At 46.1% G+C, this 17,956-nt stretch overlaps 1 protein-coding gene across 6 annotated transcripts in view; it reads right to left on the reverse strand.

Moving 5' to 3' along the window:
- Positions 1–5,776: 5,776 nt before the first annotated feature.
- LOC309716945 (collagen alpha-6(VI) chain-like) overlaps positions 5,777–17,956 on the reverse strand; it is an 83,776-nt gene continuing 71,596 nt past the window's right edge. For all 6 annotated transcript variants that reach the window (XM_082551080.1, XM_082551083.1, XM_082551082.1 and 3 more), the window contains 14 exons: positions 17,885–17,935; positions 17,344–17,379; positions 17,165–17,227; positions 17,022–17,084; positions 16,410–16,445; positions 16,298–16,334; positions 16,131–16,142; positions 15,371–15,864; positions 12,671–12,767; positions 11,113–11,754; positions 10,955–11,039; positions 8,990–9,135; positions 8,023–8,070; positions 5,777–6,580 (listed from right to left, as the gene is read on the reverse strand). In XM_082551080.1, the coding sequence (XP_082407206.1) occupies positions 6,405–6,580; positions 8,023–8,070; positions 8,990–9,135; positions 10,955–11,039; positions 11,113–11,754; positions 12,671–12,767; positions 15,371–15,864; positions 16,131–16,142; positions 16,298–16,334; positions 16,410–16,445; positions 17,022–17,084; positions 17,165–17,227; positions 17,344–17,379; positions 17,885–17,935 (1,986 nt within the window). In that variant the 3' untranslated portion in view covers positions 5,777–6,404. The remainder of the gene's footprint in view (positions 6,581–8,022; positions 8,071–8,989; positions 9,136–10,954; positions 11,040–11,112; positions 11,755–12,670; positions 12,768–15,370; positions 15,865–16,130; positions 16,143–16,297; positions 16,335–16,409; positions 16,446–17,021; positions 17,085–17,164; positions 17,228–17,343; positions 17,380–17,884; positions 17,936–17,956) is intronic.

Below are 17,956 nucleotides of genomic sequence, written 5' to 3' on the forward strand. Positions count from 1 at the left end.
ATCTGTTAATAATCTCTGTCTCTCTTCCACAGCATGTCTTTATCCTGTCTTCCTTCTCTCACCCCAACCAATCACAGCAGATGGCCCCGCCCCTCCCTGAGCCTGGTTCTGCAGGAGGTTTCTTCCTGTTAAAAGGGAGTTTTTCCTTCCCACTGTCGCCAAAGTGCTGCTCATAGGGGGTCATATGATTGTTGGGTTTTTCTCTGTATCTATGAAGCGCCTTGAGGTGACTTTTGTTGTGATTTGGCGCTATATAAATAAAATTGAATTGTTCCAACTTAATACCTCAGGCAGCAGAAACCCAAGAAAGAGGAGGGAGACGAGGAACCATCATGGAAGTACAGGCCCCTCACGGTATGTACCACCGGCAGGTAGAGGAGATGGCTAATATCCAGAAATCCTACCAGTGGCTGGACAAAGCTAGACTTAAAGGGAAGCTCTAATAATATCAAGAGCTGGAGAGGATGTGGAGGGTGAAGGTAACAGTGGTCACAGTGGTAATCAAAGCACTTGGTACGGTGACCCCCAAACTAGGCAAGTGGCTCCAGCAGATCCCAGGAACAACATCGGAGATCTCTGTGAAGAAGAGTGCAGTCCTAGGAACAGCTGAGATACTGTACATAGTGATGGGACGTTCTGTATCGAGGCTTCGGAGCGTGTGTCGAGTAATGGAGGGGGCGTTTCCGCGATGCGCGTATCGAGGCTTGCTTCATTTATGGGAGGAGCTGAAAATGATGACGTCCGCAGCCTCGCTGCCCGGCTGTACCACGTGACTGGTTCATGAAGTGGTTCGAACTTTGCCGCGAGCTATGACAGCGATATAAACCCTCAGACTTCATTCAAAATGTGGGTGTTTGATGGAGAGTTGCGGTTAGAGAGAGTTTGGAGACCGTTTGGAGGTTTATGAGAGTGAGGAGAGAAAGTCAGGAGAGAATGGAGCCAGCTAAGAAGAGGAGGATGTCCTCCCCTGTGTGGGAACATTTTGATCTTATTCCTCCCAACAAGGTATGTAAATTTCTACAGAAGATGTATTGTCATGATACTGATGGTGCAATAAAACCTATGTTAAGCTGTCGTTACTTTTGTACAAGGTGAAGTGTTTGCTATGTGCCAGGGAGCTGGGATATAACAACAACACCTCATCCATGCTTAGGCACTACAGAGCTTTGCATGAGAATAAGGGGAACACCGATTGTGGAGCAAGACCAGGTGAGCCATCAAATGCAATGATAATATAGCATGCAGTAATGTTACTAAATGATATAACAATATTATACAACTGTTATAAGTTACGTGTGTGATATTTATATTTGTGCTTTATCTTTATTGTCTTTCCTCAGGAGAACAATCTCAAATAGATGAAGACCTGGTCAGCATGGTGATTGAGGACTCCCAGCCATTTAGCATTGTGGAGGACAAAGGATTCAAAAGACTTGTTAAATCATTAAATCCCAGCTATGTTCTCCCCACTAAAAAGGACGTAAAAGCAGTGAAAATTTAGTTTTTACAGAATAAAATGTGAACAGGCAGGACTGAGGCTCAAAGCCTCAGTGTGTAGCTGTCCATACCTCAACGTTACAAAAGCACAACTACTGTCCACACCCCAACCACACCTCACCTCACAGTAAATGATCATTTCCATTTCAAGCATTTCCAAATAATCATTTCCCATACTGCCACTATAAATATACACAGTATACTGCCATCACTACAATATAGATGTTTTACACACTCCTTTTGTTGTTGACATTTACAGGCTGTGTGCAAAATGCCACACTCTTCAAATTCATGCCAGCTATTATTTTTACGTCCAGTAGGTGTCCTGCTAGAGCAAATGAAGCTTCATGAAGCTTCGCGTTGGGGTGAACCAATTGGATGAAAAGCTTCAGTGCTTCATGGGGCTTCATCTGCCCATCACTAACTGTACAGGACTCACACAGACAGGACTGGAACTCAAAACGCTGCCTTAATGCTGAAAAACCCTCATAAAAATAACTCAAAAACAAAAAGTAGAAACACTGGAACACGACAAACACACGGCATGGAGAAAGTACGACACAAAAGAGAGCAAAGGCAAACAGAGGGCTTATATACACAGGGAGTAATCAGGGAATGGGAAACAGGAGGGAGACACAGCTGGGAGAGATTAGGACTAACGAGACAGGGGCAGGTAAAACTGAATACACTGACATAGGACTGGGACTATCAAAATAAAACAGGAAATAAGACACAAATCACAAACACTCAAACGTGACACTGAAGGATAGACAGAAGGAATATAACCCATGAAACAGAAGACAGTGACTTAAACTAGAGGCCAGAACAACAAATGACACAAAGAGAACAAAACCCTTAGTGCACTGTATTGTTAATTTGAAGAAAGAAAGACAAAATCTGAGATCTCACAGTACTATTTCAGGATTAAAGAGTAAACAGTATTTCAACTTTAACCCTGAAATATTATATAATTTTATAATAATTATTATTATATAATTTATTTCATTACTGAAATATTTTTATTTTCAAAATTAACAAAAATAAAAAAGATCTTTGATTAAAGCACAAAGATCTGAGATAACAGTTGAAACAGCATGAGGGGCATAAGGCAGTGTCAGTCCATGCAACATTCATCAGGCAGCACATTCTCAATGAATCCCAATCTGAAGAGGCGGCTGCACAGGCGTGCCAAGGTAAGAACCACGCTCGTCTTTTTGGGCTGAAGCGTTAATGCCCGTCTGCTCTGACACACCGTGAGCTGCTGCAGCTCAGTCTGTAGGTTGAGCTCCACTAAAAGTCTCAGCAGACAAGCAGCTGCTTTCACAACATCACAGCTGGAATCACACAAAACTGACCTGTGATCAGACATCATCAGGTGATATTTCAGGAGGAGACAGACGGTAAACTGCGCATGCAATCATTTCCTCTCTGACACAACAGGAAATTCCAAACTTCCCAAATTGACTCAGAAAAATCTGCATATTTTCTTTGACCGCAAGATCAAAGAGAAAAAGACGTGAACCCACTTACAGCTCTGCTGCAGCAGCATCAGCACCTCTGCAACCAAACACAGCTGATCCAGAGCTGCAGCTCAGGGCTGCTTTTAGAGGAGGAGAGGGGCGATGGCGGGGGGGTGGAGGAGGAAAGGTGGCACCTCCTCCGGCTCCTCCCGTCATCTTCCTCATTAGAGGTGGATTTACATGTTTGACTTGTGAATCAAAAGGATTTTCTGGTCACACTGAAGCATCTGTTGTGAGTTTTGGAGAGAAAGCAACACATCGTCTGCACATAGACTGATTTTATGTTTACATTTTATGCCCTTAATCACTGTATTCTGTCTAATTGCTGCTGCTAGTGTTTCGACAAACACTGCAAACAGTGAAGGGGAGAGTGGGCATCCCTGCCTGGTGCCCCTCAGGAGACAGACGCTGGACGATGTTTGCTCATTTGTTCGGACACAGGCTGTTGAGGAGTTTTGTGTAAAGTTGCAAATAAAAATTTCCAGTTAACTCTTTAAAATGTGTGTAGAGACACGGGAGCAGAGAGCACGAGGCAGTTGGGAAGAAGACGTGGCACGAGAGCCAATGAACTGTTTACATCGCTGTAAATAAACGCACTCGTCATCATTAAGAGTCCTGCATCTGGGTCTTCACTCCCACATCCCCACGGTTGGCCAGCGCTAACCGTGACAAAGAAAGAATATTCCTTACTGTTGGGGTGAAGGGAGCGCCAAAGTCGCAAAGCCAGCATCGCTCATCTACAGTTTGATTATATTTGTGGACTGCGCTGACTTCCTGCTGTGTTGAGCCTTTCTCTCTATTTAGTCCGAAGATGAGGTCGAGTGAGTAATTTAGGTGTTCAGAGAGTGCAGTGGAAGAATGAGGCGTCGTCAACATTTGGGCCATATTCACTTACGATACACAGCTTGTTGTCAAGTATAGATCATTTAATAATTATGAATCTAATCTCTTGATCTATGACTGTGAGTACTTTCAAATCAATATTTTTATGTCTATTGCTAACCCCTTTGTAGCTCACTACATACATACAGGCTGAGAACACGTTAGGAAACCTGTGACAGGCCTGTGGGTCATGGTCTCGGTCATATCACCCAGTGTTTGGAGTTCCTTGTGTCCTTTGTCATGTTGTGTTACTATTTGTGTTTTAGGTCCAAGGTTTATTCAGTTTATTAGATTTCCCCTCGTGTCTTTGCCCTCTGTCTCATGTTCCTCTGTTTCCTGTTTTATTGTGAAGGTCTCGTGTTTCCGTGTTTGTTCCTCGTTATCCGTCTCTCATGTCAGCGTCTCCCTCATGGTTGTGTGCGTTTCCCAGTGTTCCCAGTATCGTTTTGTATTCCCTTTTCCATTCTGAGCAGTAAAGCTGTATTTTGAGTTCATGTTTCAGTGCATGAGTCTGCGTTTGGGTCCGCTCTGTGCTGCCTGCACAGTTATGTGTCTGTTGTAAGACAACGTCTGCCTGGAGTTTTTCACGCTGGTTAAATATCTTTCTGTGCATTTTTAATGGGGCAAAACTGGAATTCACAGACTAATGAATAACATCACATTTCATCTTTACAGTCTGTGCAAAGTGAGGGACATGCCTGCTTCCTGATGATGCTCCCTTTGGCTCGTAGCGCTGCTGGTGGACCGTCCTGGAGCGGTGACACCGCCGGCGCTGAAGGTCATGTGACAGCCTTCAAACCCAAAGACGCATGATTTTCTTTTACAAAGGCTGGAATCCAATAAAACAAAAAGACTTAACACAAATGAATAATCACACTAATCTTTCTTTGTATTATAGAAATAAAATAAGGTGGAATAAAATCATTACTTTTGCTCTGTGGGCCCGAGTAGTGTAGTCAGTGTTTCAGGATTGCTGAAGAATCCCACGAGGCAGAGCAGCATCGTCCTGTGTTATGTATCATGGTATTAAACCTGCTTTTTACCAACAGAGGGGGGAAACTCCTTTCAGGTGAGTTACTGTTATTACTTCTGTGCTCACATTTGGAAGTGAAATGTAATGTTTAAAGACAGCAAAGACGATTAAAACCACAACTTGTCTAATAGACACCAGTTTACTGAGCTCCAAGTCTTAAAATGATCAAATAAATAAACCATGAGACTTCAGGCTGATGGGGATGTTTGTGTTTCCATCTTTCTTCACAATAAAAAATGACCTGTGATAAAGTCTTTGAGCGTGTGATCACAAAAACATCAGATACCAGTCTGGAGGATAACTCCAGCCTTCACGATGGTGCATCCCAGTAAACGACTCTATCATCCTGTCACTGTTATGTAACTCGTTGTACAGTAAATTATCCAAAGGAAAACCCGTTAAGTTCAAAAACTGTTGTATGAAAAGACTGTTTTTAACAGGAAGCGATGGAGCTCAGAGCAGCGCAGCTTCCACTGCCGCACGCTGCAACGATCACTCGATGCAGAGACGTGTGGCGTCCCTGTGCTGCAGAGTGGGCAGCGTCGCTGCTGAGCGCTTACCAATAACTCATTTTTACTGAGTGAGGGAGCCTGGGCCTGCTGACTGCTTCTTAGGCATTGCAGCGCCACCTTGAGGCAGGAACACAGCACAGCAGTACCGTCTTTGACCTGAACGCAGAGGTTGAACCTCGCGTGACAGGATCACTGAATATTTCATATGAGCTTTAACATATCAGGTGGATAATGTTTTAAACTTTGTTGTGCTGCGTTTATCTGTTTTAATGTCAGGTTTGGGTTGTTTTCACTGAAATCCTGAAGAGGCACACAGACACGGACACATGTCGGACTTTTATCTAAACACAAACTTTTATTCAGAAACAAACAGTACAAAATACATGCAGCTGTTTCAGAGGAGCTGCTTCAAGGCGCCTGCGAGCTTTGGAAATATTTGGATTTTAAAGGCAGGTTTTAATATTTTCAACAGCAGGGGGCAGCGTTTCTTGAGCTGGCGTTGTTTTAACTTTAGTTTTTGATGTTTCTAAATTTTCTCACAGATTTTGTTTGCCCGGCTGCAGCTGCAAAGGCACTGCACCAACGCCTGGTAGAAATTTGCATCACAGTCCTGCTTCCTTTGGCATCTGTTAAACATAATTCATAAAGGTTTTAGGCATAAAATCATTTTTCAACACATTCTCGTGATGTCTTTTCTTGGAAGCATTTAAAGTATTTAAAAATGAAAATACCTTTAAAAATAGCACCCTGTGACATAAAAAAGATTATTCCATTTCAGTAAAGTAGTTTCAGAGGAGTGAACTAAACTAATCATACATGGGTGGAGGACAAGGCGGCTCCTTGTGTGTGTTTAAGTCTTTACACTTTAACTGCCCAGAACAAAACCCACTGTGGACGAAGCTGCTCTGAGGTCGCTCTGCTGCTGTGTCAGCTCTCAGTGCAGATCGGTGGCCCGGCGCCTCATCTGTGCTTTGACAGACAAACTCTCTCGCATTCTGCCTGCGTCGCAAAGCGGTTTTCGTTGCCTCCGCAGCCGCTGTACCAGAAACGGGAGCAGACGCTGCGTTTGTGGTCGAAGAACCACCTGACCGTGTAATTCACACAGTCGCCAGCATCCTTGCCGAGGAAGCAGATGCCTGCAAGAGGTGACAGGAGCGAGGAGGCAAAATCAGCTCACAGAAAAACAAACTCAATAAAACAGAACAGAAGAATAGAAGAGCCCTTTATTGTCATTGTACATGTGCAAAATTATGGGCGCTCTGCAACGGAGGAAGAAAATATATCAATAGTAAAGGGCTTCAGGAATACATAGCAGACAGATCGGGGTCAGCAACCTTTAACACCCAAAGAGCAGTTTGGACCCAGCTTGTTGTTACCATAGTTCATGGAGGAGCTGCTCACTTACGTTTGTGGATCCAAAGATCCATGCTTGGCCTGCCTGGGGTTGAAAGCCTCGATAAATCCACGGCGCTTCGGCGGGTACGGTTATTTTGAGCGATGAAGAATACTAACATATAATTTTATTTTTGTATTTCAAGATCACGATAATCTTCCAATTGCGAACTACAAGTTAAAAAAGAACCAAGACAATTAAAATACACTTCAGTTACTTGTCATTTTTTTCCAAACCACGTGGAGCCGCAGTATAAGGACTAAAGAGCCGCAGGTTGCGACCCCTGCTCTAGAGGAATGTGAGTGTGTGAGCGTCCTGAGTGATGAGGGTCACTCAGACCATGCCTCAGATTGGTGGGCAGGGGTCGGGGAAGAAGCTGTTAGTGAGTCTGGAGGTGTGGCAGCTGACTGACCTGAGGCGCAGACCAGAGAGCAGTGGGTCAAACAGGTGGGGGGCGGGGTCACCTGTGATGGCCCTGGTTTACTTGAGACAGGAGGATCTGGCGATGGCCTCCAGGTGTGTCAGAGGGCAGCCAGTGATTTTTTGGGGGGTGCTAATGACCCTCAGTGCAGCCTTCCTGCTCTCAGTCGTGGCCCCTGAGTACAAACACCTGGCAGGAGGATCACGCTCTCCACTGAGGAGGGTAGAGCAGCAGCTCTGGGCCTTCTTTGCCAGGGTGTTTGATTTGATTTTTGCAGACTATTATTAAATGCATAAACAATGAAGAGTGAACTGAACAGGAAGTCTGAGCTCGGATATCTGCCGTCTGCTCTGAAGGCTGGGAAATATCAGTCGTTGTCCTCACACGGTAGGCTAGCAGGACACTGGGCACAGTTTATGTATCGAGCTGCAAAGTGCAGCTGTGCTTCTTACTAATAACACTGTAACCTCCTGACACCCAGCACACTCGTTTATGTCCTCTGAAGGGGAATTTATTTTAGTCTGTATCTTTTGACCGGTTTGAGCTACCCCACTAAAAGACTTTCCCTCAGTTCTCGGCTGGTTAAACTGAAGTAGGCTGAATGTTTGTGGCTCATGTTTTGGTCAATGTCTCCCTATTTGATGATTGCAGACTGCAGGTGCGATGTCACTGAGATCATCTGCGTTCCTCAAACTCAGCGTTCTTCCCGTCATCGTAGCGAGGAAGAGAAAGGACAGTGTGACTGAGAGCAGGTGGATGCTCACCTGTGGACACAAAGCTGTCCAGCTGCTTCGTCGGCTCCACGTCCACATCTGTCAGAGACCAAACAGTCAGCAGGGAGTGCGAGCTAAAGCTGCAGAGCTTCAGTGAAGCAGGTTTCATTAGAGCACTTTACAACACCACAGGCTGAGTTACACCCACAGGGGAGAAATAAACAGCAACACAGACGGCCATAAACAGGCCAGTGATCCGAGTGTGTGCTTGTTAATGATGTGGACTCACTGACGACTGAATGTGAACCCTTCGTGGTTAAAATCTGTTTGTTTTTAACTAATTAGAAACATGTCTGTAAAGGTTCTCAGTCATCCAGCTCATCGTAGTCTGAGGAGCTTGGAAAGAAAAGCGTCTGGACTTCTTTAAGTTGCTTGAAGACGTTTATGCTTCTTCAGTTCTTACAGCAACTGGTTTAAGCCCCGGCCCAAGAGGGGACGACGGACCCCCTAATGATCCTGTACCTAATCACACGAGCCGAGGTATGAAAACAGGTGCAGGTCACAATCAGCCAAGGGTTTGGGTGAAACCTAACTCCACCCTATCATGTGATTTCATTCCCGACGCCTTAACACCCAATCACATCCTGGGCCTTCTGACCTCAGGGAATCAGCCTCTTTGCTGATTTGATGAAAGCCCAATTAGGATAACCGCATGTTTTAAGAGCTTTCTTTACACGTGTGGGTTCACCCAACATCTTGGTTGATTGTGACCCCCACCCATTTTCACACCCAGGCAGAGGATCAATAGGAGGTCCACGACCCTCGTAGGGACACTCCCACAGGGCTTAAAAATCTGGGACGCTCCACCAGTCGCTCTGAGAACTGAAGAAGCTTCTCGGGTGAAACGTCTTCAAGAAACTGAAAGTGCAGATGCTTTTCTTTCCAAAATGTTTTTGAATGTTACTGAGCACTAATTAGTGAGTGTGTGTGTGTTTATGTGTGTGTGTGAGTGCTCTACCTGTGAGGTCAGCTCCTGAAAACGACCTCTTTCTTTTGCTCAGAGTGTTGATGACGCTCAGGTTTCTTGCCAAGATTCCCGTCTGCTCCTGGAACCAGTTTCTCGGCTGATCGGAAATCTCCAGCTCCCAGTCTGCTGAGCCCTGACTGGACACAGAGCAGCGGCACTCGCTGAGCCATCACAATAGCTTTCTGAATAACACGTTTAATTATTGCTGCTCCGAAACTGCTGTTTACTAACATTTATGTGCTTTATATTTCAAGGCATAGAAATACTACAGAGAAACCCAACAATCAGACGACCTCATATGAACAAGAACTTGGCAACGGTGGGAAGGAAAAACTCCCTTTTAACAGGAAGAAACCTCCAGCAGAACCAGGCTCAGGGAGGGGCGGGGCCATAAAAAACAAACTGGAGTCTATTAGATAGATATGATACAAACCACTGCAGCGCAGTACCTGTAATACCTACAGCATGTTCTAATCGCTCTAATAGGATATTATGGTCGACAGTATCGAACGCTGCACTGAGGTCTAGCAGGACAAGCACAGAGATGAGTCCACTGTCAGAGGCCATAAGAAGATCATTTGTAACCTTCACTAAAGCTGTTTCTGTGCTGTGATGAGCTCTGAAACCTGACTGAAACTCTTCAAATAAACCTCTGCAGATGATCTGTTAGCTGTTTGACAACTACTCTTTCAAGGATGTTTGATATAAAGGAAGGTTGGAGATTGGCCTATAATTAGCTAAGACTGCTGGGTCTAGAGATGCTTTTTGAGTAAAGGTTTAACTACAGCCAGCTTGAAGGCCTGTGGTACATAGCTGATTATTAGAGATAGGTTGATCATATTTAAGATCGAAGCATTAATTAATGGCAGGACTTCTTTGAGCAGTTTTGTAGGAATGGGGTCTAAAAGACACGTTGATGGTTTGGAGGAAGTAATTATTGAAGTTAACTCAGAAAGATCAATTAGAGAAAAAGAGTCTAACTTAACATCAATGGTACTAAGAGTAGCTGTAGATAATATTACATCTGTGGGATGATTACTGGTAATTTTTTCTCTAATGATAAAAATGTTATTTGTGAAGAAGTTCATGAAGTCATTACTAGTTAAGGTTAAAGGGATGGTTGGCTCAACAGAGCTCTGACTGTTTGTCAGCCTGGCTACAGAGCTGAAGAGAAACCTGGGGTTGTTCTTATTTACTTCAATTTATTTGTGAAGAAGTTCATGAAGCAATAAAGAGAAACTTATTCCAGTTAATTAGTGCCAAACAGTAAGAGATGACATTGTCTCCAGCTTATGGGTTATCTGCTTTAAGGTGTGTTTGTGTGAGCTACACAGATGTGTTGTTGATGACAAAGCTGTGTGAGTCAGTGTGAGTCTGTGTGAGTCAGTGTGAGTCAGTGTGAGTCTGTGTGAGTCTGTGTGAGTCAGTGTGAGTCTGTGTGAGTCTGTGTGAGTCTGTGTGAGTCAGTGGAACCTGTGGCTTAGTGTGAGTCTGTGTGAGTCTGTGTGAGTCTGTGTGAGTCTGTGTGAGTCTGTGTGAGTCTGTGGAAGCTGTGGCTCAGTGTGAGTCTGTGTGAGTCTGTGTGAGTCTGTGTGAGTCTGTGGAAGCTGTGGCTCAGTGTGGCTCAGTGTGAGTCTGTGTGAGTCTGTGTGAGTCTGTGTGAGTCTGTGGAAGCTGTGGCTCAGTGTGAGTCTGTGTGAGTCTGTGTGAGTCTGTGTGAGTCTGTGGAAGCTGTGGCTCAGTGTGAGTCAGTGTGAGTCAGTGTGAGTCTGTGTGAGTCTGTGTGAGTCAGTGTGAGTCTGTGGAAGCTGTGGCTCAGTGTGAGTCAGTGTGAGTCTGTGTGAGTCTGTGTGAGTCTGTGTGAGTCTGTGGAAGCTGTGGCTCTGTGTGAGTCTGTGTGAGTCTGTGGAAGCTGTGGCTTAGTGTGAGTCTGTGTGAGTCTGTGGAAAGTGTTACCTGTTCGTGTCCAGAGTGTCGCCTGGCTCTGACAGCTGGCTGCAGGTCAGTTTAAATGGGAGTGGAGGATAAGTGTTGAGTCCCTCTGAAATAAACCCGAACAGCCCGTCAGTGTGTGTCTGGTTACAGACGACAGGGAGATCTGAGCGTGCTCTTACTGTTGAGGGCGGAGAGGAAGACCCTGATGAAGCGCTGGGCGTAGCCCTGCTCGTCGGCCTTCAGCCTGTCGAGTCTGATCAGGTGCTGCTGTATCGGCACGCTGGCCAGCTCCTCCACCTCCGTCCGGTTGTAACGATCACCCACCGTCACCACAAACAGCGCCACCCCCTCACACTTGGCCTTCTGGGAGATGTAGCGCAGCTTGGCCTGGTCTCTGTAGGCCGTCTTGGTGCCCACCACAGTCAGGACGGCCCTCTTGCTGCGCGGCTGGCCGGCCTTCAGCAGCACCTCCCTCAGGGTGTAGTCCAGCATCTGTCCCAGCGCCAAAGAGCCGCCCTGCTGCTGCATGTTCTGCATCATGTACGTCTTCATGTCTCCAGCGTTCTGGTAGGTCTGCAGGCCGAACTCCACCTTGGTGCTCTGTTGGACCAGAGCTACTCGGGCCTGGCGGCCGGCTCGGCGGGGCTGTGGACTCACGGCCAGCTGCTCCACCACAGAGCTCAGCAGCTGCCGGGCACCGGCGTATTCATCGGCCTGGATCTCCCTGGAGCTGTCCAGCACCATGACCAGGTCCACATCCGCCTGCTGAGGCAGCACTGGTTCCTGGATGAAGGTGCACTCCTCTGCACGCCTGCAGGGGTCTGCAGAGACAGCAGCAGCCACTGAAAACACCTTTATTCATCCACATACGCTGCTCGTGTATTTAACGTTAACTTCATTGTAAAAAGTGATTTTTCTCATGTATTACCAAAACTGAAAGAAAAAAGTCTGATATTGTGTAAGTGTTTTTCATCCAGGGAAGGATTAGACACCTAAAGGCATAAAGTTATGTATCAACCAAAGTCTCTGTCAGTGTACAGAAGTTAAATATTTAACTGTTTTTCTACACGATGAACAAAGAAAGAAATGTGTGAAATCACAGAAAAAGTTCTGGAAGTTTTGTTTTTAACTGCAGTCGTATAAAAACCTTTCATTTGTTATTGCTTAATGACTCAGGGAGGTTTTAATCAGCAGGGAAAGTCGTAAAACTGCAGCAACTTGTTGGCGGTGAGCAGCAGATCCAACAAGTTAGAATCAAAAATGGCTTCAAGTGCACATTCAGGGCTGTGAGACTCGCAGGGGAGAACACGCATCACGTTTAAGGCCTGGACAAGTTGAATCGTTTTGTTCTCCATCGTGGAAAAATGGCTGAAAATAAAACCAGGCCAGCTTTAAAAACTCTGCACTCAGCTCTGCGGTCTCATCCCTGTGTTTCTGTCTGTGCACTCGGCCTGAAGCTACACTTGCTGCCTCGGAGTGTCGGCCCCCTTCCTTCTGTCACATATCGGTATAAATAAAGTCCCACCCCTACCTACTATCACAGTCACCTGCTGCAGAGCCGATAATGGCATCAATAAAAGTAGCCGCACGTCCTGAGAGCAGTGAGATGTGGCGATTTACATTTTTAAGAGGACTGTAAAGTCAAGCTTCCTCATATTCACTTTGATCCCACACAGCTCATCTAACTCGAACTAAAAAAGTGTGCAGTGCAGATGAGGTATGAGCATCAGTCGTTACCGTAACAGACGGCACAGCTCTTGACCCTCCTCAGGTCAGCAGCCGGCTCCTGTGGCCTCCTCAGCACCGTGAAGATGGAGTTTCCTGTGTCGTCAGCCTGAGAGGAGACAGCAGCTACCGTTACCGACCGCTTCGCTCGTTCATGACAAACAGAATTCCTCAACGACTGAAGGAAGACGACAAGCAGCTTAAAGAAAATGATGTTTTATTAAACTTTCCCTCTTCGGTCCATCTGTCTTGTATGTGCTTTATAACTGACAGCCATGAGAGAAGGCTTCAGGCACCACAGCTGTTTCTTCCTGTTGTACACTAACTTCTGGCTACACACTGTAAACGTAACTGGAGCCGCACAGGGAGACTAAGTGCACAATGAGCTGGAACGACTTTGTGCTTGAAGGCCAAACAGGCTGGGAAAAAGGCCCTCACATCATGTGCTGAGAAGGTCCCAGATGTATTGGCTCAAGTGAGAGCAAAGAGTTTAAAAGGGAGATGATGAAACCGTGGAACCCTCCAGAAGTCATCACACTGTAAGGTCTAAAAAGGAAACGGGGACACCCTGACTGTAGCATCAAGAGCCAAATGTTTTTTAATCCAAGGCAAACACTCCGATAATCTCAGGGCGCCGTTGCTGTAACAGTGCTTACTGATTTATGAAGTCCCATCTTCATCCAAACCAGATATTACGATATCGACTCCACACTCCTGTATGTTCACACTGAGAGGCATGGTAGGTTTTGTGGACAGATAGGGTGGCACGCTCGCTGCATTATTGCATCACTTCCTGCTCCTGGTGCACCACATCAGTGGTGCTTGTTCAGTTGTCTAAAGAGCAGCAACATCAGCAGTAACTGTCTGAGAAGCTGGCTCTCTTCTGCTCACTTTGTCGGTTGTCCAATTATTCCTTTGCCTCCTTTAGCACCTGGTCGCCTGGTTGTAGCTCTGGAGGCCTGGCTCCCCACAGAGCCAGCCAGGCCCTGTGGTGCTTTGCAAAGGTACTGTTGGCCTGGTTGACTGTGTCCAAAGTGGGAAATCAGGCCAGTTTGGTGACTACGAGGAGGAAGTGTAGCCTCAAACAGAAACCTTCAGTACGTTTCCCTGTGTACAGACTCCCTGGACTGCTTCCTGTGTGGTGAGTGTCGGAGAGAGAGGCTGGTCGCGTGTGTGGATTGCCTGAAGAGGAATGAGCACTTTGCCCCTGGATTTCCCTGGAGCCCTGACCCCTCACCTTTTTGTATATACACCCGGTGTGCATCAGAGTCCTGCGTGTGAGTCCTCCACCTCAATCGTAACAGCAGCTCCCATTTCATTTATTAACCTTTTCATCTACGCTAAAAAAAAGAAAAGAAAAAAGAGGCAGCACGGTGGCACGGTGGTTAGCACTGTTGCCGCACAGCAAGAAGGTCCTGAGTTCAATTCCACCATCAGGCCGGGGTCTTTCTGTGTGGAGTTTGCATGTTCTCCCCGTGTTTGCGTGGGTTCCCTCCGGGTACTCCGGCTTCCTCCCACCGTCCAAAGACATGCAGCTTGTGGGGATAGGCTGATTTGACAATCCAAATTGCCACTAGGTGTGAATGTGAGTGTGAGTGGTTGTCTGTCCCTGTGTGTTGGCCCTGCGACAGACTGGCGACCTGTCCAGGGTGTACCCCGCCTCTCGCCCTATGACAGCTGGGATAGGCTCCAGCGCCCCCCGCGACCCTGAAAAGGATAAGCGGAAGCGAATGGATGGATGGATGGATCTACGCTAGTCCATGCTGGTATCAACATACTGAGTTATCCTGACCCACTGAGTCACAGCCAGACTCCTCATCGCACAGGCCGAGGAGGAGGAGTGGCAGCACTTCAGCTTATTAACCAACCAAAGACACAGTTTGAATTCATTTAAAAAACTGTTAATAAGCAGTTCTCCTTTGTTATAACAAACAAGACATAATATTTGGTTACAGATTATTACTTCAGTACTTCAGACTAAAGAAGAAACTGATAGTTGGGGTGACCCTGAATCGTTGTCGGTTGTATAAAATAATGTCCAGCTTATGAGTTTTCTGATCAAAGCTGTGTGTTTGAGCTACCCCAGGGAGTCACGCACTTCACATTCCAGGCTCTATTCTTTCTACAGAATCCAGAGTCAAGATAAAATGATTAGCAAGACACCAGAACACTTTTCTTAAAGGTAACGCAGTTTGCTACTTGATTGCTCCTGGGAAAAAGTAATTTGCTTCACTACCTGTTACATTAAAAAAAGCTGTCTCACAACCACAGTTTAGTAACATGAACCTCAGGCTGCACCAAAGCAAATCCCTAACGAGGACTCACATCTCTGAGATCTTTCTCTTAGCAGAACACGAAGCAAAGACTGATTCTACTTTAGAAACGTGAGCAGGTAGACAGGGAGGCTGCAGCCCGACTGCTGTTTGTTACCTGTGGAAGGTAAAGTCTGTCTGGGCAGCATCAGCAACAGGTTTCCTACAAAAGCTGTTTTTGGTTCCCATCCCCAGATGGTCTCAGTCAGGTTTTAAGTCAGACTAAATGAAAGATGATTTTGTGCATGATGGTGCAGTTTAAAGTGTTCAAGTTAATTCATCAACATCGTTTTTTCCAACAACAGAAAAACTATGAAACATGTTTGAGAATTCATTTGTAATGTATCGTCTAATTTTAGCATGTTCACCATGGACCTGATGGAGGCTAAATCAAACTCACCTCCATCGCCTGATTAATCGCGGGAACGTTCCTCAGGGAGATGATTGCTGGGACGATGTTCAGAGCCCGGTACTCCATAATGGCAGCAAGAATGTCAGTGTTGTCCTGAGACGCTCCATTGGTGAAAAACACGGCCACCTTCCTCACCATGAACCCAGCTCGCACTCGTTTGAAGATGTTCTGACCCACAAAGCGCATGGCGGCGCCCAGCTGGCGTTTGTTGGACGTCTTCTCTAGGGCGATGTTCTTCACAGCTTCTATCAGCGCAGTCTTGCGATGGTAGTCCTGGAAGTGGATCAGGTACTTGGTGTAGGCGCTGTATCCAACCACAGCCACGCGAGCGCCTTGTGGACAGTTGCTCTCAGCGATGCTCAAGTCCTCCAGCAGGTGGAGGAGGGCGGAGCGCTGCCTCTCGAGGGCCGTCGGAGTCACGTCGTCAGACATGTCCAAGCCGAACACCAGCTCGGTGGGGTAGGCCGGACACTGTGACTCACCTGGAGGAGGTAACGTCAGGAAGAGCTGAAGTGAAACGACCGCGGTGTTGGAAACACGCTCAGGCCGATTAACAGATACTCAAAGACGACTAGTTACAAGTTACAAAGGACTTCTGCTACTCAGTAAAATCCACCAAGCAGTTGGAGACAGTTTCAGATAAAAAGGTGCAAATATGTCCCGATGATCTCAGTCAGTCGGCATCTGTGGACAAAGTCTTTGTGCTGTACTCACCATGTTTGTTCTCACTAAGAGGAGACGTACGTACCGTGTGAACAAGCTGTGTGAAGCAGAAACACATTCACTTATCACAGCGCTCGTACTCTGCAGTTTGCTTCCACAAACGTTCGTTTTAGTTTCCATCCTCTACATAAAAACTCATAAACAAACAGCTGATCATTGTTTTGCAAACGTGTTTAAAGCAATGACACTTACCACAGTTGTCCCTGATTTTGTTGATCAGTTCGCATTCCTGAGACGACAGAAAATGTTCTTTGTAACAACATATTTATTTTAAGCAGGTGAAGCGATTTAAAGGTGGACTTACAGACAGGCCTCTGCTCCCAGGAGGACCTTTCGGGCCCTGGATGGAGGAAAAACAGAGATTATTGTAAGTTTATTTGGGAGGATAATCAAATGTGACTTTTATCTGTGGCTTCCACAGGGTGATGACCCGCTTCCTTTACATGGTGCCGGTTTTACGTTGATGTGGTCCCTCCCTGACAACGGAACAGGATGCAGCGTTACTGCTGGAGTCTGCCAGTCATGGATGGATCTTGTGTGATGTCTGTTCCTATGGACAGTGATCCCAGCAATTTGTGATGCTGTGTCATTACCAGCTTTTTGAACTGAAATCGTCCATCAGTAACCAGGACGTGCTCACAGCCATCTGCCTCCAGCTCAGATACCATCCTGCTCTGTCACAGCAACCCTCTGCATGATCTCGCCAAATACATCCATGAAACCTCTATGAGGTCTTTCTCTTTTCATCCTGCCTGGCAGCTCCATCTTTTAATATGTCCTCTGTCTAATTTAATTTAAAAACTAAATGAGCTTTTTTTTATTGAAAGATTTGCTTAGAAGATAACATCATTCAAAGAATTATTAGACGTGCTAATGAGAGTGAAGGTAGGCAGGTGAAGATGCAGTTTAAACGTACTTTGTGTCCTGGATATCCGTCACCTCCAGGCTCACCTGGCTTTCCTGGCATGCCTGAGTTCCCCTGTATGGGTCACACATAAATCACAGAAGAAGCAAAAAGCCAACGTCTCAGTGACGCGACATCAAAGAAACCTTTCTTACCCCACGACCCCGGTTCCCCTTGGATCCTGGATACCCTTTCGGTCCCTTCGCACCGTCGTCGCCCTGAAGACAAAATGCCGTGTCTCAATCACCACAGAGTCCAACATACTTCTAGCTTACTTTGGCTGAACCACATGGTGGCATCAAAGTTTTAGTGTGTGGAAAATGGAAGGACTCACCGGTAAACCAGGGTAACCAGGAAAACCAGCATCTCCCTGTACAGAGAAAGGAAGAAGCAACGATTTCACGATTAAGACTTTCTAAAATGTTCGGCCACATGTGTAAATCTGTTTTACCCACATCATTGTCCAGCTGAACAGCACCAAAGACATCCCCATGCCTATGCAGATGATACTAAGCTGTATTTTTCCACTAAGCCCCCAAATCTCAACAGCCTCCCAGACCTCAATCACTTCACCACTGCCAGTGAAAAATGGACGAACGTTCCTTTTTCTGAATCCTGGTAAAACTGAGGTTCTTCAGGTTCTTATGAAAACTTGGGAGGGAACATTTTGGATTGTGCCAGCACAGAGCTTGGGTGCGGGTCACCAGTGACACAAACCACGGTGTATCCTGAGAGAACCAGAACATCTTCTCCTCCATCAAACGAATAGCTGAAACTAAAACCATGTGGCGTTCTTCTTACTGCTTTTCATTGTTGATGAAAACAGAATTCATTCAGTTTTTGTTGGTTGATGTCAAATTAAGGTTCAGCTCTACCTTTGAACCTTTCGGTCCTTCAGGTCCAAACCCGTCACGACCATCCAGACCCTGAACACAGAGAAAGTCTTG

Source organism: Aulonocara stuartgranti (assembly GCF_965226115.1).
Source record: "Aulonocara stuartgranti genome assembly, chromosome: 11".
NCBI classification, from domain to species: domain Eukaryota; kingdom Metazoa; phylum Chordata; class Actinopteri; order Cichliformes; family Cichlidae; genus Aulonocara; species Aulonocara stuartgranti.